Genomic DNA, 23,848 nt, shown 5'->3' with positions numbered 1-23,848 from the left:
AACTCGTTCTATGAAGCCAGTATAACCCTAATTCCAAAACCAGGTCAAGACACAACAAAGAAAGAAAACTACAGACCAATATCGCTGATGAACATAGATGCTAAAATCCTCAACAAAATATTGGCAAACCGGATCCAGCAACACATTAGAAAGATCATACACCACGATCAAGTAGGATTCATCCCAGGGATGCAAGGATGGTTTAATATTTGCAAATCAATAAACGTGATACACCACATAAACAAAATGAAAGACAAAAACCACATGATCATATCAATAGATGCGGAAAAAGCATTTGATAAAGTACAACACCCATTTATGATAAAAACTCTCAGCAAAATGGGAATAGAGGGAGCATACCTCAACATAATAAAGGCCATATATGAGAAACCTGAAGCCAACATCATACTCAATGGGCAAAAACTGAGAGCATTCCCCCTGAGATCAGGAACAAGACAAGGATGTCCGCTCTCTCCACTCCTATTCAACATAGTCTTGGAAGTTCTAGCCACAGCAATCAGACAAGAAAGAGAAATAAAAGGCATCCAAATTGGAAAAGAGGAAGTAAAACTGTCATTATTTGCAGATGACATGATAGTGTACATAGAAAATCCTTTAGACTCCACAAAAAAACTACTCAATCTAATAAGTGAATTCGGCAAAATAGCAGGATACAAAGTCAATATTAAGAAATCGAAGGCATTTTTATACACCAACAATAAAAACTCAGAGATAGAAACTGAAAGAAAAATCCCATTTACCATAGCAACAAGAAAAATAAAATACCTAGGAATAAACTTAACCAAAGAGGTAAAAGACCTGTACACAGAAAACTACATAACACTGAAGAAAGAAATTAAAGAAGATACAAATAAATGGAAGCGTATACCATGCTCATGGATGGGAAGAATCAACATCATTAAAATGTCCATACTACCCAAAGCAATTTATAGATTCAATGCAATCCCTATTAAAATACCAGCAACATATTTCGCAGACCTAGAACAAATACTTCAAAAATTTATATGGAACCAAAAAAGAGCCCGAATAGCCACAGCAATTTTGAGGCAGAACACAGTAGGAGGAATCACAATACCCGATATCAAACTATACTACAAGGCCACGGTAATCAAAACAGTCTGGTACTGGCATAAAAACAGACATATAGATCAATGGAACAGAATAGAGAGCCCAGAAATAAGCCCAGGTTCATATGGTCAACTAATATTTGACAAAGGGGGAAAGAACATCAAATGGAATGAAAAGAGCCTCTTCAACAAATGGTGTTGGGAGAACTGGACAGGGACATGCAAAAAAATGAAACTAGACCACCAGCTCACACCATACACCAGAATAAACTCAAAATGGATCAAAGACTTAAATGTAAGCCGTGACACCATAAAAGTCCTAGAGGAAAAAATAGGCAGGAAAATTTCAGATATCCCACATAGCAACATTTTCACTGATATATCTCCTAAGGCAAGGGAAATAAAGGAAAGAATAAACAAATGGGACTACATCAAACTAAAAAGTTTCTGCTCAGCTAAAGAAAACATCAGCAAGATGCAAAGGAAACCAACCATATGGGAAAATATATTCGCCAATGACATCTCAGACAAAGGATTGATCTCCAAAATATATAAAGAACTCATACGACTCAACACCAAGAAGACAGACAACCCAATTAAAAAATGGGCAAAGGACCTGAACAAACACTTCTCCAAAGAAGACATACAGAGGGCCCATAGACATATGAAAGTATGCTCAACATCACTAGCCATCAGAGAGATGCAAATTAAAACCACAATGAGATACCACCTCACACCAGTCAAAATGGCAATCATCAACAAATCAACAAACAACTTGTGCTGGAGAGGATGCGGAGAAACGGGAACCCTGGTGCATTGCTGGTGGGAATGCAGATTGGTGCAGCCACTGTGGAAAACAGTTTGGAATTTCCTTAAAAAACTAAAAATGGAACTGCCTTTTGAACCAGCAATTCCATTGCTAGGATTATATCCAAAAAATCCCGAAACACCAATTCAAAAGAACCTATGCACTCCAATGTTCATAGCAGCACTATTTACAATAGCCAAGTGCTGGAAACAACCTAAGTGCCCATCTGTAGATGAGTGGATCAAAAAACTGTGGTACATTTACACAATGGAATTCTATGTAGCAGAAAGAAAGAAGGAACTTCTACCATTTGCAACAACATGGATGGAACTAGAGAAAATTATGCTTAGTGAAATAAGCCAGGCAACAAAAGAAAAATACCTTATGCTGTCACCTATTACAGGAAACTAATGAACAACACAAACAAATGAGCAAAATTGAACCAGAGGTATGTAAACAAGAAGTAGACTAACAGTAACAAGGGGGGCGGGGGGGGAGGAAAAGAAAGGTGTAAGGGGATGGGTCAAATTAAAAAAAATATATATATATGAATGACCCACAGACAGGTGCAACTGAATGGGGACTAAATGTGGGGGAGGGGAGGGACAGGGTGCAGGGAAACAAGAGGGCTAAAAAAGTGAGACAACTGCAATGGAAAAACAAATCAAAATTTTTTAGTGGGGGAAAAATGAAAATATGAAGAATGGAAATGCCAGTTCAGTGAATATTAGGACAAAGATTTTCCTTCACGTTGTATATTTTTCTCCCTATTTGATCCCTCCAGAGTTTGGCATTCTAAACAAGTAAGTAATGACATAAGTTCCTTTGCATAGAACTAATAAGACCAGTTGTCAACAGAGGTTCTTTTTTTTTTTTTTTTTTTTTTTTTTTTGACCAAGTCTTTGACTGGAATGTCAAGCCTAAAGGAAACATACTTGGGCTCAGATTGTTACCAGAAAGCCCTGAGGAACTGGGAATGACTTTCAAAGGTAATAAAAGCCCGTGAGATAAAAGGCCTGGTACCATGGTTGGTTGTGCGGTCCACAGCAATCTTTCCAGGGAAGGAACGAAGGTTGTTTTCCTGAAAGATGGCTAGAAGGGACCTTAAGGCACAAGGAAAGACCAGAAAGACTTGGAAAAAACAGGTGTGTACAGGCAAGGATGAATACCAGATATGTGGCACAGCTTCTGTGCCCTGAAGAACAGACTGAAGGTCACCCCAAATATTCCTTGGGTAAGTTCCAGCAAAGCAGAACTAAAGATCATAAGTGATCATTTGCTGCTCTTGTTATGTTTATGCAAACGAACAGGATAAATTAAAAATGGACTTAATGTAGTCCCTTTAAAGACAAGGAGGGTAACCTTAGGGAGAAAAATTATTATTCAAGGAAAACCACAATGATCAGTAGTAGAGTATAAAACAGGGCAACTAACCGTCTTAAAAGTTTCTTCTCCAGATTTAGAGACTTGTTTGCGGGTTATGTTACATAAATTAACACGTGTTTTTTGTTTTCAAAGGACATAAGCCTATGATCGCATTACCTGAGTGATTATCTGTACGCATAAGCCTCACTTAATCCTATCTGCAGCGCTGCCTCCTGAGACTCAACGGTTTGGCTGAACTAAATGGCTGGGTTGGGGAAGAATGGGGTGGTCTGTGGGCTTCACTTTAAAACGGGTTTCTCTTTACTATCCTAATGGCTTGGACAGAAAGGGCCCAGAGGTCTGAGAGGGGGAAAAACCTAAACTATTTACCTCAGCCCAAACTAAGTATAATGGGCAAAAGGGTTTTGGACAGGCGAGATGTGCCTAGCACACCTTCTTACAAAGAAACTTTTTTTTTCCCTAATATGGAACATTGAAAAATTAATCCCTGCCTTTTGTCATCTAGTAGTTATGGATTGAATGATGTCTTTTAACCCTTTTCGCCAAATCTGTTGCCCTCAGAACACAACAAGGACACCAGCCTGTTGAACCAAGCACGCCGTTGACCGGAGGCAGCCAACTGACCTGGAGTCTGCACGATCCTTCCCCATGTGGGAAGGCCACCCTCCCCTCCACACCCCCACTCATATTAGGGTTTTCTGGACCCAAGGGTAGGTAGGACGACGACCATGTCCAGCTTGAAGCAGCTAGAGGAGCTTGAGACCTTCGCCCATTGTCCTTTACAAGATTACAAAGGGTCCTAATATTTGAGAGGGGGGGGATAGTTAATTTTTACGAACCAGGGGTATGGACTTGGGGGGGATCGCTGGGGGAGGAGGATGCTGGGTGGAGGGGAGCAAGGGGGAGAAAATTGGAACTGTTGTAACAATATAATCAATAAAAAACATTAAAAAAATTTAATATAAAATGCTAACCATAGCAAAAATAATAATAATAACAGTAAATCCTTAATATCACCAAATATTTAGTCAATCCAACTAGGCTTTTGGTTGAGAAGCAAATGAATCAGATTAGCTACAAGCATGAATGCTCCGCGCCAGGGTTTCCCTATCACTAGTTTAGAACTAGAAACTGTTTGTCAAAGATTGTCATTTCAGGGATATTCATGTATTTAAACCCCTTTAAAATACTGGAGTCTTATTTGAAAACTATACACATTTTTTCAAAAATTTGAGTTTATGTGACTTAAGGACACATGAAAAATATATTTATGCTGTAGTAATCAGTACAGGGTAAATATAATGGGAAATATTTGTATTATTATTTTAGATACATATCAAAAGAAAAAGGGCATTCAGAGAGATATACATATAGTACACTATTAGTAAATTTATTGTTCAAAACAATAATCTTCATTTTTCATTCTGCAGAATCTATATATTGGAGAAAATTGAATTTATTTTTCCAACTACAATACTTACAATAAATTAATAGCTCTTATTTTTGTTATTCTTATATTTTAAAACCTTCTTCCTAACTGTAGTAAAAGAAAGCAAATTGAAATAATGAGTGGCAAAATAAGATTGAGGAAATTATTAACATAGTATAAAAATAGTAATATAGTATAAAAATAGATACATTGTAATAAAGTCCTAATTAATGAGAATCATGGTTTGAAGATTTCTCTTGTAAAAAATAATTTTTGGCATTGCTAGGAAGTATTATGTTATTTTGCCTATGAGCTGTAAGGAACTGATATCATTTCTAGCAAGTAATTTTTTCTACAAAAACAGCTTAAGATTCACCCTGGAATTTTCATCAGTAGTTAAAATACAGTCTGCACGCAACAGAACTATGAAAGGTTGAATTATCTGTCTCTGGCAGAAGACAAATTACCCAATCTTAAAAGGGAAAGAACATTACACTCTTAATCAATTCATTCCCTATGAAAATAAAGAGAAAAGTTGCTCAAAGCAAAACCTGTTCCATATCCACATGCCCTATGGTCTAAAATCTGCATGGAACAATAGCCAATACACCAAAAAATACCTTTTTGTTCATTATTTCAGTCCTACAAAAACAAAACCCCTCTGGCACATAAACCATGTTGATATTTCACCTATAACATATATCAGTATATATCAACCTATATTATGAATATTTTCTCCCGATATACAGTGTCAATGAAACAGAAAGACTAATTGAGTGTAAGAATATAGTTACTTATATAATAAAAATCATTCATTTTTATTAAATGTATATTTTGTCTCATATTTAAGTAACAATTTTTATTTGTAATGTAAAAAATTCTATTTCCTTTCAAAAGCATCAAAGTCGTGGAAGACAAAGGAAGACTGAGAAATTATCAGATTGGAGGAGGCGAAAGTGATGTGACAACTAAATTCCATGAGAAATCTGCATTAACTCCTAGACCAGAAAAAGAAAAAAATTAGTGGGTGAGCAAAGAAACTCAAAATTTAGGTAACGCCTCTAGGTGTTTAATAGTATCATATCGAAGTTAACTTCTTGGTTTCGATCATCTCTTTGTGGTTAGATAGATGCGAACCTTAAGAAAACTGGGCAAAGGATGGGCAAGAGAACTTGGTGTACTATTTTTCTAGCAGTCATAAATTCTCTTGGAATCCAACATTATTTCAAAATAAAGCATTTAAACATTACATCATAATCTTTGGTTTATAGAAGGATAAAATCCAACACACAAAACTCAGCATAATTGATAATGTTCAAATTGATAAGGTATAGAGAAATTTACTCCTTAGAAAAACCCAAGATAGCTTTTTACTTCCTATGTAAGAATGTTTTATATTCCAAAAACCTGTGACCATCTTACTCAATAGACAAATAATTATGGAGCATTATAATGCCATGTACATTTTAAAAATGCAGTTAATGAAAATAATGATCTAAACATGTACCATTTACTAATTTGTCATGTTAACGACCATGCCATTACTGTACTGCCTTTTATGTTTGAATGTATAGCCTGCTTATATTTTTGAAGTTTTTCAAAATACATTTATAACAAAAAAGTGGTGTTTTATAAAATTTAATCAGTCATCCAAACTGAAATCCCAATATATATAACAATCTGATATTAAAATTAGAAGGACTAGATTATTTGATTTTCTTTACCTGAAACTGTGTGATCCTTAGAGTCTCTTGTTATTTTTATCCTTGCATGAGGAAATATGTAGTGCATAGTCTTCCCATTCATCTGTATAATCTAAGACATACAGGTGATAAGGTGAAAAATCAATGTTAAAAGTGCAAATGCAGAATTAGGCCTTTAAAAAAATCACATTCAGTCAATCACTAAAAATGTAATAGAAGTTTTGGAAACGATCCACTGAAGTACCTTACACTGTAAAATACAAGGTGGGGACCCAAAAAACATAATTTATTTATAAAAAATTTATTCTTACAGGTTTAAACTTCAGTCACCTTCAAAGCATACTCCATTTATATGATTGCGGGAGAGGGGGTGGGTTAGGTGGGGGAGAGAAATGGGGGAAAATGGGACAACTGTAATTGAAAAACCAAAAATAAAAAAAATAAAAAATAAAAAGATTAATCAAAAGAAAAAAACAAAAAATAAAAAACACAAATTAAGATTGTTTTCCTAGACACGCTGTGTCTCCCTCAAAAAAAAAGCATACTCCATTTGATGCAATATACCTATTGAGACATTTCCACTTCTCAAGACAGTTTTTAAACTTGTCAATTTTGATGCATTTTAGTGTGTCTGCCATTTTTTGTTTCACCTCTTCCACACCGGCAAAACATTTCCCTTTGAGGACCTTTTTCACCCAGAACAAAAAAAAAATCCAGTAGAGGTGAGATTGGGTGACTAGGAAGGGTGGGATACCATTTTTGGTCAAAAACCACTGAACACTCAGCGTGGCGTGGGCAGATGCACTTGTAAATCAGCCATCATGAAATTGGCCAATGCACGGAGTCTTCAAAAAAATTCACTGAAGCTGAACACAGCCTCTCACAATAACGCCAACTGGCACACTGATGCAGATGGGCTCCTAGAACACTCACCTAGTGGGGAAAGCCTGTCAGCTAGAGGGGAAGGCCTGTATGACACGGGTCATGCCATTCCACTTTTTTAGGTCCCTCCTTTTAATATTACTGGTTTTTGAGCTCATTAGTCTTCAGACAATCAATTTCTTTTTTTAACTGATTTGTTGTAGTTTGGCAATTAACAAGCACATGCAACCAGTTCTAAAACACATGTTAACACAGTAGTTTATAGTCAACAGTGATGACAGTGGATAAAGCATGCAATGGAAATCTGACAGCTGCTAATTTTGCTCTGGTGTTAGTGGAGAAAAGCCAGAGAAGATCCTCATATTCCACATCTCTATCACTACAGTAGGATCACTTTATATTTATGCTGCTTTGGTTTTATTAAGAAATTGTACTTTGCTGAGCACAACTACTAGACGTTTCAGGATACACTGATGCTGAGACTAATTCTGTATACAGTCTTTGCTCATTCTAATACCTTCTGAGGCCTTCTTTGTATTCAAAGGTTGTGTTATTGATGGTGTGATTTCTCATTTACTGTTGAGGTTCAGGAAGAAGAAACAACACTTAAATCTATTGTTGCAAGCCTGTAATTTCAATTCTCAATATTGAAATTTGAGTATGAGGATATCATAAACCTCATTATCTCTGTTTCTACCTGGTGAAGGGAGATTTCTGAAGAGTAAGTTGGTGAATGACAACTGTGCTGTAGATTTTAAGGAACTTTGCTTTTAAAAGAGGTTTTCCACTAAAACATAGTGGAAAATATTAACAAAATCTTATTAGCATAATATCTTATATTTATCACCCTAGAAAAATTTTGACTACAATTATAAATGAAAGTTTAGTAAAGAAACATTTTACACTACCCATTTCAGACTATGTTTAAGAAGTGTGTAGGAATACTAAACCAAAATATTAAATAGAATTCGGAACCAAAGAGATGTACATTTGGTGTAGAAAGATTCATTTGAATACTCATGTGGTTTTAATGTGTCAAACCAGCTGTAAACCTGTTTGAATTCTAGCTATGAAAAGTGAAATACAGGCCCTGCCTGATGTGGCTCAGTGGATTGAGCATCGGCCTGCGAGCCAAGTGTCGCTGGTTCAATACCCAGTCAGGGCACATGACTAGGTTGCACGTCAGGTCCCCAGTTGGGGGCGCGAGTGAGAGACAACCACACAGTGATATTTCTCTCCCTCTCTTTCTCCTTTCCCCTTTCTACAAAAATAAATAAATAAATAATTAAAAAAAAAAAAGAAATACATATTAAAAATGCAAGCTTAAACAACAGCTTGTAGTTTTTATTCTCTTCAGGAAAGAATAAGCTTAATCAAATCACTGATGAATATAAAGCACTCCCCAAACAGGAGAATCCTGTTAAGTCTAGGAATATTATATGAATCTTACAAAATAAAATTTAAATATTGTTTTCAGGATTATAAAAATATTATTAGTGTAATCAGCCAATCTAGATTATTTATAGTTATACTAACTTTGTAAGCCACTGAAAGCCTCATTTATATTCATAACAATTAAGAGTGAACATTTTCCTTTCTTCCTGACTTCCTGTTCTTTTCCTACCTCTCTGTTTTTCTGCCTCTCTCCCTCCCTTTTCTCTTTCTCTCCTCTTCCCTACTTACTTTCTACCACATCTTTTCTCCTTTGTCTTTTCTATTTTCCTTTTCTGCTCTCCTCCCTCCCTCTCCTAATCTGCATTTAAAGGTCTTTACTTTTTACCAAATTTAAACCATGTGCTTTGAAAATTTTATAGCTATTAAATATAACTGAACTTTTTAGTATTGTAATTAAAATGTGGACATATTTTATTTCAAACATCTTCTAATTTCATGTATTATTTAACAAAAATAAACTAAGACAACAAAAAATTGCCTTTTGCTATTCTTTTCATTCTCCAGACTAGGAAAACGTGGATATAATCTCATGGTACATCTATTGCCCCATCTAGAATAGTAAGGCTTCCTAAATTTTTCATTAGAGTTTTACGAGCTCGCCAGAATGACCTTTTAATTTGTACTTATGAAGATGTTAGTAGAAGGGATGTTAAACTTTTTCATTACCATAAATGTTGCTTTCAGAGCATCTCATAGAATCTCCTGTTTCAGAGACTACAACGAGCTTCATGAATTCAGAAACATTAACCTGTCATAAATATGATCATTGTGACTATATGTCTGCACAAAGAAGAGGTACTGGTCTCCCACGTGGACCAGTTGGATCTTGGCTTTTTCCTAACCGTTGTAGGTGAATGTTGAGAGTTCTCCAGCAGATGGGGTTTTCAGGGTAGGTGTTGCTCCTGCCAAATAAGAAAGAGCAGGAGCAAGGCCAGAGGGCAGGACTGATGTCAAGTAGTGGCACCTTTGTCTCCCCAAGAGGCTAGTCTCTGATAGGATTCTCTTTTGGCAATTCTGCATTGAGAGAACTATCCCCTATATGCCTCCCAGGCAAAGGATTCTTCTTCTTTCTTCCCTACAAATATTTCAAAAGGAATTATCTTCATGAATTGAGCCTTCATATATATGAAAAGATAACACGAGTTAACACAGCTTTTAATATATTCCTCCTTCCCTCTACTTAAAAACCACACACTTTAGATTCAGGATAGAGAGTGCTCTGCTGCCATTCTAAGCACTGTGCTAGACCCTGTATATATACCGTGGTGAGTGGAATAGGGAGTCCCTGCTGTCTAGGAGCTCATAGCTGTGAAACTATATGCAGTACTACTGAAAAAATGCTTGCCAGATTTGTGGGGAGGTGGTGGTGGTAATACCAGGAAGTCTTGTAAAATGTGGTATATGCATAGAGACCTCAGTGATGTGTAGTTAGCCAGGAGAAGAGGAGGAAGAGAATTCAGGTAGAGGAGACTAGACATTCAAAGACCCAGAATCAAGAGAGACTGCTTCTTTCAGAGGAGCTTAATGTTCATCAATATAGCAGTTACATGAGAATCACAGAAGCTGTGGGCACTAGTGCAGAGTGGAGGTATTTTTTTTGCTAGTCAAGAAGTGTTGACCCATTTCCCATAAAAAACAAACAAAGTGTTGACCTTTATAACCACCCTATGAAGGATATTAGTCCTACTAATAGATGAAGTGACTGAGGAAAATAAACAAAAATATAAAAGGGGCCAGGTAATATGTTCAATTCAAAAAGCAGAGGTGAATTTACACTAAATAAATGTATATGTGTATATATTTGAAAGAAAATAATACAGATTTACAAATTTGGTTTATTTCTATAGTTAATATAATTTTGAGTCTAACAAGAATTTCAGAAAAAAATACATCTCTAATGTATGTTGTACATAAAGTATTTTAAAAAGCAGATAAATTAGTCAAATTGGTTTGTTACTCCTGCCTCCAGAGCATTTTATGAGCATAAACTCTTGTTACATATAAGTGTGAAAATCAAACCATCTGGGCTTATTGATACCCAGAGCTCAATTTTACCTTTTAATGATTAGAGATACAAAGACATGAATAAAATGATAATGATATTTTGCTATTTTCTCTAGACCAAAATATAGTAAATGACTAAAAAGAGCATTTGATAATATTGATGCAGAAAGGCATAAATTCTGAACTCCATATAAATGTTATCAAAACATATGTTGTCTCTTATGTAGCTTCTATGTAGAAAAAAACTATAAAGAAAAACAAAAGTAATTGTTACACAATAAAGGTTTGTTTTTTGCAGAGGAGGATGAGTATTACAATCTGGAAGGGGCACATGGGGGTTTCTGAGGGCAGGCAATGTTTCCTTTCTTGGTCTGTGTAGTAGTTATATGGTTCTTCACTTTATAACTAATTTATATGTCTATATATTTCCAGTTTTGATAACTATATTACTAGTTTTCTGTTTGCATGTCAGATATCAAAATCAAAATGTAAAATATAACTTTTAGGAAGAAAATAAACATTACTCTATTACATTTACCTATGTATAGTTTGAACACAAACCTTTACATTTTCTACTTTATTAAAAACCACAAGAAATTCATTAAATAATTCTTAAATGTTGGTCACTAATTATACTATTCAATCATGATGTACTATATCATCAGTGACTCAAACTCATAAGTATGTAGATGTTAGAAACAGAATATTAGGAACAAAGTGTCATTAGGGATATTAACGTTTTATCTATAGACAATAGAATAGAATATTGGTAAATGTTTTTTGAGGTGGACATAGATTACTTTAAAATGTATCCTCAAAATATAGTTGTTGAATAAATAAGTTGGATAAGGCTAGTCTGAGTATACATAAAAATAGTAGTGTGGGGGCCCTGGCTGCTGTGGCTCAGTGGATTGAGTGTCGGCCTGTGAGCCACGTGTCGCTGGTTCGATTCCCAGTCAGAGCACATGACTAGGTTGCACGTCAGGTCCCCAGTTGGGGGCGCAACTGAGAGGCAACCACACAGTGATGTTTCTCTCCCTCTCTTTCTCCTTTCCCCTCTCTAAAAATAAATCAATAAATAAACAAACATAAATAGATAAAATAATTTTTTTTTTTAAAAAAAAGAATACTACTGGTATGGTGGATACAGGGGCCTCAGTTCACGCTAAGGCACCAGAATTTAAAAAAATAAATAAAGTAGTGTGGGGAAATAACTATATGGAAGCCATTATTTTGTTAGTTCTCTAGTTCACATAATTCATCTTATTAGGATTATCTTAAAAGAATTTTTGTTTTCAGTGACTTGATCTAGGTTTGTGGGAAATGCTAAACTTCAAAACAAACAAACAAATGCAGTAGTAAGGCATAATAAGAAATTACAAAGAGAATCTTAAAATATATTCAATGAAGTTATTTTCAGCTTACAAATTTATTATTTTAGTAATTGTAGACAAAAACTTGTAAATTCACATTTAAAAAACTTCAGAATAATTTTATTAATTCTTCTTACTCCCCAGAGTTATTTGATGAGATTGAAATATAACTATAAATACAATTTAAGAAGAATAAGGTAAGCTAATAAAAGTATAACTCAATAATCTGATACTTTAAAATAAAGTGCAAAGAAATGAAAGTTTATCAGCATGTGCATAGAAGTAAAACATCCCTAAACCAAAAATGGATTAAAAATATCAAAAACTAAAAAAAAAAAAAAAAAAAAGCAATACATAAGAGAAGAATCCCAAGATTTCTAGAAAATGTAATGCCATATAGAAAAACAAAACACACAAAAAATTCTGAGAAGTGAAAATTCTATTTAACAGCTACAAATTTGTCCATTAAAACGAAATTTGCTTAGGAAGAAACCAAATCTATTATACATAGATATTATCTTATAGACAGTACTTATTATCCATCAAAAGTCTTTTATACCTTAATGTGACAAACACTGAAATAAATTATAGCAATTGCATATGTTATTTTTGTTCAAAATATATTTGTCTTCTATATTAATGAATCAGTAACGAAAGATGATTTACAAGTTATTGTATGTAGTATAAATTAACTATCTCTTTTGTGATTGTATTAGTGATTATGAGTAATAGCCTGTAAATATCTGACCTGTTAAGGCAATTATTGAAGGCCACTTGGCTTACCAGAGAAATCTTTCTCAATTTATCCAACTGATGATCTCCTATGTATTTTTCATAACTCAACCCAAATGTGACCTCATTTGTTCTAAGGTGAGTTCATTTTGGAATCATATTTATCTAATTTTGAAATTTATCTCTAAGTTTTAGTTTTCCATCTATAGATAATAATTAATAACACTTTATGTAAGTTCTGATGATGATAAAATAAAATATAACTATAAAATACTTTCATTTAATAGACTTTAAAATGTTTCTTTTTTTCCCCCAAGTAAAGCCCTCCCTGACCCTTGCTGCCTTGGTTTGGTCATCCTCTTATTTGCTGCTCATAACTCCTGAACACACTGTTATTGGGAAGCATTGAAAGTACCTAAATCTATTTCACCCAATAGTCTGTAAGTGATTCAGGACCTTTATGTATTCCCATTGTACAGCAGTATGGGGTATGATGTACAAGCTTTATCTGTTGGAGAAGTGAATCACTTAAAATTTCCTGGCAGAAGCATCACGACTATGCTGCAATTGCCAGTTGTAGCTGATAAAGAAAGGTACTTGCTACTTTAAATTTGTGCACTCAGCTGACAAGTTTAAATTTGTATATTAGGATGTTGAGCCCATTCTAGGGTGAATTTTTGGAGGAGTGGTAGAAATCTAAAAGAGATTGCTCAGTATAGCACTTACTTGCTCTTGATGTTGACTGAGTGGTCTAGAGTGGACCAATCTTTCTGGCAGTTTCCGATCCAGACCATGTCCATTTTCCAAGCGAGACTCCCTGGGTTTGTCAAACCAATCTGTTTCTTCACGACGGAGGTGATAAGCTTTGGGGAACCAAGGAAATATCAAACATTGCAACCCTGACTAATACATATGATAGAGGGCAGCAGATGTCCTGAAGTACCAACATACTCCAGGCTGTTAACCATTCATGCATTTCAAACACAGCTCTCAATGGGGTGACCAAAATCATTTCTGATATTATGTTAAAAATGTGTACCATGAAATAACCTAGAAAAAAATCATGTGCATATCTGTTTAATCTCTCAGAGCAAAATAAAACAAAACAAAATTAAAATTTTAAATCAGGAAAAAAAGAAATGTAGGTAGTAATTGAAATAAATAAATGAACAAGAGAATATTTCTCCAGTCATTCTACTCAGCTCCAGCCCATTAGTTCCCACTTCCTCACCTCTCCCCATCACCCACCACCGGTCTAAGGAAAATGTGTCTCTTGAATACAGAAGATTCTGTCACTGTATCACATCAAACCAGTACCGAAATAGATATGGGTGATGACTTTGAATGTCAAGTGAGTAATTTTTGAAAATATGTTTTTTATCACATTCATAAATGAATAAAAACTTATTTCTAAAATGATTCCAGGTATTATTGCTAGGAATATGTGTGCTATAATCATCTGGTAGCCTAATATTAAAAATACATTACTTAGACTTTTTAATTAAAAATTAAACAATTATCTTCTCTGAGACTTAGGAGTTAGATTGAATAGTAGATTGACTCCCTTTTGCATTTATGTGACAAAACTTGATATCTTAAAATACCTTTTTTGAAAATGCAACCATGCTTAAGTACACAATTATCACTTCAGTTCTCAGTACTTCTGAAGCTTTTTAAAGCTATTAATTAGTGACCAAAGATTCTGTTTTACTTAATATATAGAATTTGACTTTATACATATCAAGTTTTATTCTTGGTCTAAGGATCCCTAACTAATAGTCACTGGAAATATATTGTTACTTCCTGTCAGATGGAGCAGCTCTTTTGAGTGCTCATCCTGAAAGATTGGTTGATGATCATATCAACCTACTATATGGAAAGTCTAGCTTCTACAATGCCACACTACTGAATTCTATCACATTATGGCTCTCTTTTTACCTCTGCATCCCTGATTGTCTTCTCTTTCAGGACTTTCTTCAAAAAAAATTTTTAAGGCAATTTTCATTATTTCTTTGCTAGCAGGGCTGGCAAACCCACAGCATATACACCCCACAGTATATACATCACTATTTACCTCTAACTACCTCCTGTGATCTCGGGTCAGTGGTAGTGATTAAACACAGCATTTCTTCCCAATAAACACAAAATGATGGAAAATGTGTTATAATTTCGCCAGCCTTCGATTTGAGGAAATACGATGGGGCATACCTCATTTGTGGTCATATATGTGCTTGTCTTAACTCCCTTATAAGATTCTAAGCTGCTTGAAGGCAAGACACATATCTTCTATATTTTTCTGCCTTAACACTAAAATAATGCCTTGCAAATGCCATAACATTCAAGAAATATTTAGAAGTGAATAAAACAGAAAAATTAGTCACCAACTAGAGAAACAAATTAATATTATGATTATGCACATTTAGAAAAGTTATGAATTTGTCCCTTTAACTTCCTTAATAGTTACACAATCATTTCTCACAATCTACTGCATATTTATCATGGCTTTTCATAGTTTTAATTAGGTACAAATTAACTAAATTTATGAAAAAATATTTAGTGTAATAAAATTTGATAAATATAATACAATCCATTATTTAATCATCAGCCTAAAATTTTATTAATTATCCCAACACTAACACTACTTTATATTATTTCTTGTATATATTTATTATAAAAAGAAAAATAATCTATACTGATTTTAATAAATGAATATCTTGAATAATTAGGTACATGATTTCACTTAAATATATAATTCTGCTAATTGCATTTGAAATACAATCCTTTAAAACATGTTCCTTAGCTATGTCTATATAAATAAGGCAGAATCTCAACTTGATCCAAATTTTGTCAATTTATTTTCAGTTTTAATTATATATTTTGATTGTCTGATATTTCTTATAGTAATTCTACATGTAACTAAGCTAGGATATCTACCATGTTTTGTTTAGGAATTATAGACCAACTAAGAAAAGCCAGATTGTATAAATCTGTTTTATATTAAATTCTGTCTTTATCATTTACAGCAAGTTAGATATAAAGGCTAATTGTTTATAATGGCAATTGTCTCATCTTCTATGATATATCTGCACTTTAAAAATTAAAATTTATAATAATAACAATTCCCAAATTAGATTAAATAATTTGCTAGAGATTAATGTACCCCCCCCCCTTTTTAAACTGATGTTTTATTGAATTCTTAAGTATAAAATACAAGTAAGCTATTTTGGAATCTAGCATTACTCACAGCCAACAGTTATATGAATAGGTTAATTCTATTCAGTTTCACAAATTGGTGTGTGTGTGTGTGTGTGTATACATATATATGCTTTTTTTCTTGCATAAAGTATACTTTGAAGTAATGTTTTCAACAAAATATTTGTGGTAAAAATAAATATCACTTGGCTGTTTCTAGTTTTGTCTTCCTTCTAATCTGCTCTAAAGGAAAGCATCCAGCTTTGTACTTACTCAACCATACGTGCATATCAAGTAGTTGACTTCAACCTGCTGGCCATATATTAAGCAATATAAATTATGCATACCTAGATTTTACCACAAGTGAGCTATTTCAAAATTAACTAGAGTCATATACAACACATCTGAAAAACATCTAATGTTCTCAAACCTAGAGTCTGTATTCAAAGGAAACGCACAATAAGCAATTTAAAATCAGATTTGCTTGGTCTATATGGTACCAAATAGACCACTGAAATGTTATACTTTTCAAAATTATCTTAGGATCATTCAAATATAGATATAGCGTTATTGGTAAAAAGTACTTAAACATCCTTAATCTTTCATAAGTTCATAAATAAGTTACATGATTGGAAAAAAATATTTTCTCCTTTTTCCCTTAATTACCCAAGGAATCCAGGATTTCAAAAGAAACGCAGGCCATTAATTACCAGAAGAAAAATAATATGTTTATGTGATATAAAAGCAAAGATAACATATAAGATTTTAAAACATACAACTTTTAAAGATAATCACTAAAATTCACACACATATTACATATGTAAATTAATTTTTTATAGTAGCCCATTGTCTAATTCTGTATCAATATCTTTATAAATAAATGTTTTGACTCCTTAATTTTTAAAAACACTTTAGTCTATTTAATTTCATTTTAATTGTTTATTTCTTTGATATCTTTATAAACACTTCATAATTTTGTGTGCTGCTTATGTCTCATCTACTTTGTCAAATTAATTTCTTCATACAGCCCTTGATGATTGTGAGTACACATCATCCAAATATATAAATATGAAATAAAACATTCAGTTATTTTTATTTAATTCTATGTAAATAAATATCGCACTGAGAATATATGGAAATATCTGTGTGTATGTCTGGCACCATGTTGGTAAAAACATCTGTGATGAATAAATGAATCTGTCAAACTATCTCCATGTATGTGCTCATCATGCACACATAGCCTTTAGGAATGTAGTTAGGCCACAGACCTGTTAGAGATTTTGTTTTATTTTGTTATTTTATGGATATAAATATTAAAGAGCCCTTTTATTTTTTCACAGAAGTTGTTTTATACGTATAAAATGTGTGTGAAATGTGGATTGTGAGAAAATTAAATTAAAAAATAAAGACTGTTTCCACATGACAGTATATTGTTTAACTATGTAGATGCAGGCAAACAAATGGCTAAATAAAAGAAGACTGTTTCATTTAATTGACTAATTATCAATAAAAATGGTCATTCCAATAGCCAGTAGAGAAGAAAACATATCAGAGAGTGATTAGTTATTGGAAGTTCACTAGGAAAAGCAGTTTGTCCTCCAGATCCACTGATTAGTCCTTTTCAAATCTAGATTTGAACCTCAATAATCATATTGGTGCCTAGATACAGAAGTAGAAAGAAAATCCTTTTCATGAAAACATATTTTCCTGTGAGTCTTCAAGGGAAATGTAAGATTTAAATGGGGAGATATTCATGCTAGCTTAGTGCTTTGCAGTCTCCAAACCATGAAGTAATATGCTTTTATTTGATTAGAAATATTTTATTCCCAGAACTCAAACCACACCTATATTCAAATAAACCACAGAGGAGCTAAACAACAATAACAAAAAGGATCCAGGGTCACGAGTCCTCTTGGCACAAGCAAGACTCTTTACATCTCTGTCCCTCACCTCCCTTTGATTTCTTCAAAATTAAGACTTGTACTAGATAATCTTCTAAAATATTTATGGGTCTACACGTTTAAACAATAATAACAAAATACCATAAGCCAGTTTTTAGCTAAGTATGCACTTGCCTTAAATCACTTATTCAACAAAAAACTAGCAAAATAATTTAGGGTAAAAAAAGGGATGATGCAAACAGCAACGTCAAGGAAAAGGCTAAACAGGTACACCTGGAGGAGCTTCGGCTCCAAACAGCTAAACTCATAAAAGCAGTGTACAACAAAATTTGAATTTTAAATCTAAAAAATACTGTATACATACTGATAAAATGATTTGTCAATATCATATTTTCTGCTAAGCTTTCTAGTATATAATGCAAAAGTACAAACTTTTCCATTATGGTATTCATAATGAGGATAAAATGCAAAACTTTTATTTAGGGAGAATTATAAAATTCTACATTATATTAATATCAGGGACTTATCCAAAAATTCTCTGAATAAATATTGGTCTCACAAAACTTGCATAAATAATCTTCTATTACAAAATCTAGCAGATAGTACTCAATGGCTTTAAACCTGAAAATTTTTCAAAAACTGAAAGAAACTGACCAATAACATTAAAAGTGCATTTAAAAAATAAAAGAACCATACAATGAAAAATTTCCAAATATGGATTTAAAGAATGACCTATTTTATTGAGACAATTATTATAATGGTTTTGGAAAAGTGGACATCAAACAAACCAAACAACGAGGAAACAACAATAAAAGAATAAACTAAAAAGAAATAAAGAAAAGCATGCTACAAAATCTATACACAAGATAAAATTTCCATATACAAGAAATAAAATTGAAGTAAACATGCAAAAGACAAACCAAAGGAAACAGAATACATCCCTGGAGAAGGAAAATTAAACATGCAGAAAAATAAAGAGTTTGAGTTTTGAGAGTAACAAGGTAGTCTGAGGCCCAATTTACCTTCACTGTCTGACATGGCATGTTGGAAGTCATCCATAATGAATGCTATGTCACGGTCATAGCCTCGAGTCCGTGATTCTTCTCTCATGTGTTGCTGAACTTCAGGCAGTGAGTGACTTGATCCAAACTGATCTCTGGTGTCTGCAGATATTGGTGGCAGAGGTCCAGCTGCAGCCCTGGCCATTCCCATTGGCTGGCCAACAGGGCTGAGTGGACTTTCTTCTTCAGAATTCTGAGCCACGATTGGGATTCTTCCTCTACTCTGGCTAATTGGCAAACTGGTAGGCTTAGTTCTGCCAGAGGGTGATGCATGACCAAAGGAAACATCTAGAGCTTCAGCCTCTTGAGCTTTCAGTCTTAGGGAAGAGCTGGAAGAATCTCTTTTGATTGATAAATCAAGCCCGTAGACAGAGGAAGGTCTGGATGAAGGTCTGGACCTGCTGCCACTACTGTACGGCTTATCCGCCTCATCCTGAAGAGCTGACCTTATGGTATTTCCTAACGTGCCCAGTCCGGTGCCGAGAGATGATCCCATAAATTTCTGTTGGTCTGTAATATTTTTTCTGAGGCCAAAGGTGATATCATCTTGAAGAAGCCTTGCTCTGGAAGAAATTCCACCAATAGACGAAGTGCTAGAAGTCATATAGCTTGGATAATCAGGTTCAAGGTCTCTACTTTCTTGAATAGGTGAAAATTTTGACATTTTAGGGTCAATTAGTGATTTCTTATGCTTCGACTGCTTTTGATACAGTATGGCTGCTGGTAGTTGTTTCGCTGCTTGTTTTTCAAGTGTGAGTCTACCAATGCTGTACTTTTCAGATTTTGGGAAATGTCTGTAGCTAGTATCAGCGTGGTAATAATGGGAAAGACCAGCAAGATGATCTAAGCTCTCCGCCCCTCTACGGAATTCTTGCTTAATCTGATGTTTCAGAAGCTTTAACTCATAAGGATCCTCCATGGGATCATCCTCTGCTTTCACATAACTATGCAATCTGGATGAAGTCTGTAACGGTGCTAGGAAATCAGTCACTTCCTGAGACCTCCGTGTTTCGGTGGTTCTAAGGAGACGGTCTGTTTTTGACAGATCCTTTTCATGAAGACTAAATGCAGTGGTTAATGCTGCTGTTCCTTTGGTAATCTCTCCAATGTCATCAATCAAGACAAAATTCCGTGAAGTATGGTCAATATCAGTGTAAAAAGAATCTGCAGATATGCTTGATATTGGACTGCTTGCCATGCTACTTCTCTCCTCCAGTCCTATTCTCAAGTCTAAGCTATTGTACTTACTACCAAGATGGGAAACGGCATAGGTACTATCAGTAGACACAGGTGCTATCATCAGGGGTTGGTTGCGAATCACCTCATAGTTTGAAGTTATCTTGGGCTCCAAGTATAACGTAGTTTGCCGTGGTTTTTGTTGTATCACCATCATCTGTGATGGTAACTGATAAGAAGGTTGTGGGGTTGGTGTAGGTTGCGCCTGAGGTGTGAAGGACATCGTTGCCACAGCTTGGAATGTTGGCTGAGTCTGGTAAGGTGAAACCTGCTGGTGGTACAAAGTTTGCTGTTGAAAATGGGATTGTTGGGTATATGGAGTAGGTGCTTGGGTAGGAAGGGCAGGGGAAGAGTATTGATATTGTGTATAAGGGCTTGTAGGAGGAACCAACTGAGATTCTGTTTGGGTCTGTGGGGGTATAAATTGGCTGAACTCAGTTTGTGGAGCAGTTCTCGGTCGCTCTATGCCATGCTGGCTTTCTATTCGGGTTGGTCTGGTGCTGCTCACCTCACTGTCAGACATGTAATCCCGGTCCTCAGCTACTCCCTGGAGGTAGGCTCGCTCCCTTTTTTCTCTCTCCTTTAACAATGCCTCTTTCCTCCTGTTAATTCCCATTTCCAGGTACCGTAACTTGGCATCGATCTCCTTTTCTTCCTCATCAAGTTCTGCTTGTTTCTTTCTAAGTTTTGCAGATTCCCTCTCTACAAGATCGAGTTCTCTGTCTATGTCCTGGAGAATCTTAGCTCGTGCCATAGTGTTGGTTCTGCAGATCCTTCTCCTGGAAACTGTGCTCATTGTGCTGTAAGTCGGCTGAGTTCCTGTTGATGTTTCCTCAGGAGGCGGGTTTGGCAGAGTTCTCTTAACTTTTTTCTGGGTGCCAGAGGGTGTTATGGTCTGAGAACTTTTTGTCTGTAATTAAATAAACACAATATAGTACTTTATTATCAATGAAAAAAATTAAAGACAAAAAATCTTCATAATTGGCAGTTAAATAAGATTTTATATGTCTTAGGTATGACAGTATAATAAAACTAAAATTTTATATATAATTTTAAGTATTAGCCAAATGCAATTAACTGAAAAAATTTTTTTCTTTTTTGGTAAACTGGTTCTTTATCATTATAACTTCTGCATTAGAAATAAGTTTTGAAATCAAGCACAGAACTCATTGCTAGGCAGGCTTATATTTTAGCTAGACTCATACAAGACCTCTAAAAACTGATTTTCCATCCTATTTAATACACACAAGATGATTTCATAAATCTGGGCCTAAAATATTTTTATCATCTACCTAAAATTTAAGTTCTGTTTGTTAAAGTAATGCTTAATTACCACTGTTAAGTTCAATTGTTTACTTCAAACTTTCTGTTCCTACTTTTACCCCCAGAATGGCTGAGTTTTCTATTCCAACTATAAAATGTTTTGAAAATAAATCCTCAAGGTCTTTAATATCTTTTTTTTTTTTTTTTTGGTCCACAAAAGAGTAATCTGAACTAATTTCCCATTTAATCTTTCAATATTTTTATGACTATTTGGGACTTTTATTTTCTTTTAACTCTATTATGTCTTAATAATTTTAACTTCTTCTTAATGCTTTAACAATTCCTACAGGAAGCAAAAAAGAAACAAAATAACCTGACTACAATAAAAACCCATTGAAATCTTTTTTAATTAGATAAAAGTATATCATTTGTGATTGACAGATATTTTCAATTTCACGTGGTTAATCTGTCACAAACTTGCACTCTGAGAAGCACTGGTTTTGAGAATTACACAGTTTTACAATGCCAAAAGACATGAGAGAACATACTGATTATTTATAGTTAAAAACAAATGGATGTAATCAAAGTTAACCAGGCATTGGGTAGCATATTCACTAGATCTTAGGTCTTTTGCCTTCTAGTTGCCTATTTTTTTTTTTTTTTAAGATTTTAATTATTCACTTCTAGAGAGGGGAAGGGAGGAAAAAAGAGAGGGAGAGAAACATCAATCAGCTACCTCTTGTACACACCACGACCAGGGACAGAACCCACAACCCAGGCATGTGCCCTGATCAGGAATTGAACCAGCGACCTTTCATTTTGTGGAACTACAACCAACCGAGTCACACTGATTAGGGCTAGTTGCCTATTTTTATCATTTTTTTCTTTCTCTTACTAATAATCCAAAGACCTTAATTCTCTCCTTTTCCCCAATCACCAAATATTGAGGGCAGAAAAATAATAGAAAGTATATAAGAATTATGTTTAAATAATTAGATCGTATTTGTCCAAGACCCTGCACTTTCAATGTCTTTTATTATTTCTAAATTATTTTCCTCAGTGCCTTTAATCTGCTATTATAATTTTTCTGTTCTCTTTATCTACATTCACTTATTGTTTCTTTAACAGGAATAATAATAATAAGCATAGCCTAAAAGATCAATTAAGGTTTATGTGTATTTCTGACATTTAAAATATTTGCATGCAAATTCAAAATGAATAAATATTATGAGCCTGTGAAATATGGTCAAATGATTTTGAAGTTGTAGACTGTACCTCCTCACAAAGAAATCTCAAGGAATATAGAAAATTGGATCCTCAAAGGCAGCTGTCTGGTATGTTACTCATTCGTTCTCCCCCACAATTCTTTTCATTTTAGTTAATACTCACAATTAGATCACAGACTTATCATGAAGATCAAATGAGACACTGTATATAATCTTTGGTACATATTATAGGCATCCATTAAATATTGTCTTGCAAAATCCCCCTATTTTGCAGAAAACACAGATTCTTCATAAATTCATATTCTACATCTTTTAAAGAAAGTTTATTTGCAAAAAATAAAAACTGAAATACAATTATATTTAATAATTCTCTAAAATACTAATATAGATATGTCTTCTATTTTTAAGAGTTTTCCATAATAACCTTTTCAGTTCTCTGAATATAATGGTATTCAATGGGAAGCTGAAACACTGTTTCTTTTTCCTTAGCTTACATTTGGTATATTTGGTATATGCATGAAAATTTTAAAATACAAAATGTTCATTCATACTACATGATGTGGCTGTGAAAAAGTTTAATAAAAAATTGTTTGATTGTGCTGTAGCATTGCATAAAATAAATATATTTCAAATCAGAATTTTTCTTCCCACCAAGGGAGGATAAAAATACCCACCAATTAATGCAATACTAAATGTTGATCCTGGCAGACAGAAAGCATACAAAACAGAGAAGGTAACCGTGAAATGGAGCAAATAAAGAGAATGAAAAGAAATTAGTTAAAAATACTGAAGGAATCCATTAAATGGGTGCACATACCTGTTAAATGAAAGAATAAGAAAATAAGAGGGTAAAATAAGAACTGTGATTAACTTTAAAGGTTCTGAATAAAGTGAATTTCTCAGAATTCACTGAGAATGAAAGCATATATAAGTCATAGGAAAAACAAAACTACGAGGAACCACGAAAAAGACTACTGCATTAAGAGTAATGGTTAATAAACTAGACTCTGATATTAGCTCTTATTACTTATTTATTATCCATGTGTGAAGTATTTCCTAATTTAACTTCATGACTAATAGTTTATAGTGTCACTTGAGACAGTAGGCTT

The 23,848-nt window shown here is 34.0% G+C and overlaps 1 protein-coding gene across 1 annotated transcript in view; it reads right to left on the bottom strand.

Moving 5' to 3' along the window:
- The window catches only part of PCLO (piccolo presynaptic cytomatrix protein), a 337,379-nt gene that overhangs the window by 93,853 nt on the left and 219,678 nt on the right, over nt 1-23,848 (bottom strand). Inside the window, exons 7-9 of the mRNA XM_090286882.1 lie at nt 18,976-21,160; nt 13,587-13,723; nt 6,436-6,526 (exon numbers count right to left, since the gene is read on the bottom strand). Of these exons, the coding sequence (XP_090143008.1) occupies nt 6,436-6,526; nt 13,587-13,723; nt 18,976-21,160 (2,413 nt within the window). The remainder of the gene's footprint in view (nt 1-6,435; nt 6,527-13,586; nt 13,724-18,975; nt 21,161-23,848) is intronic.

This window comes from Furipterus horrens, unplaced genomic scaffold (genome assembly GCF_987537825.1).
Source record: "Furipterus horrens unplaced genomic scaffold, mFurHor1.1.pri manual_scaffold_9, whole genome shotgun sequence".
Lineage (NCBI taxonomy): Eukaryota > Metazoa > Chordata > Mammalia > Chiroptera > Furipteridae > Furipterus > Furipterus horrens.
This window is presented reverse-complemented; position numbering and strand designations above follow the sequence as displayed.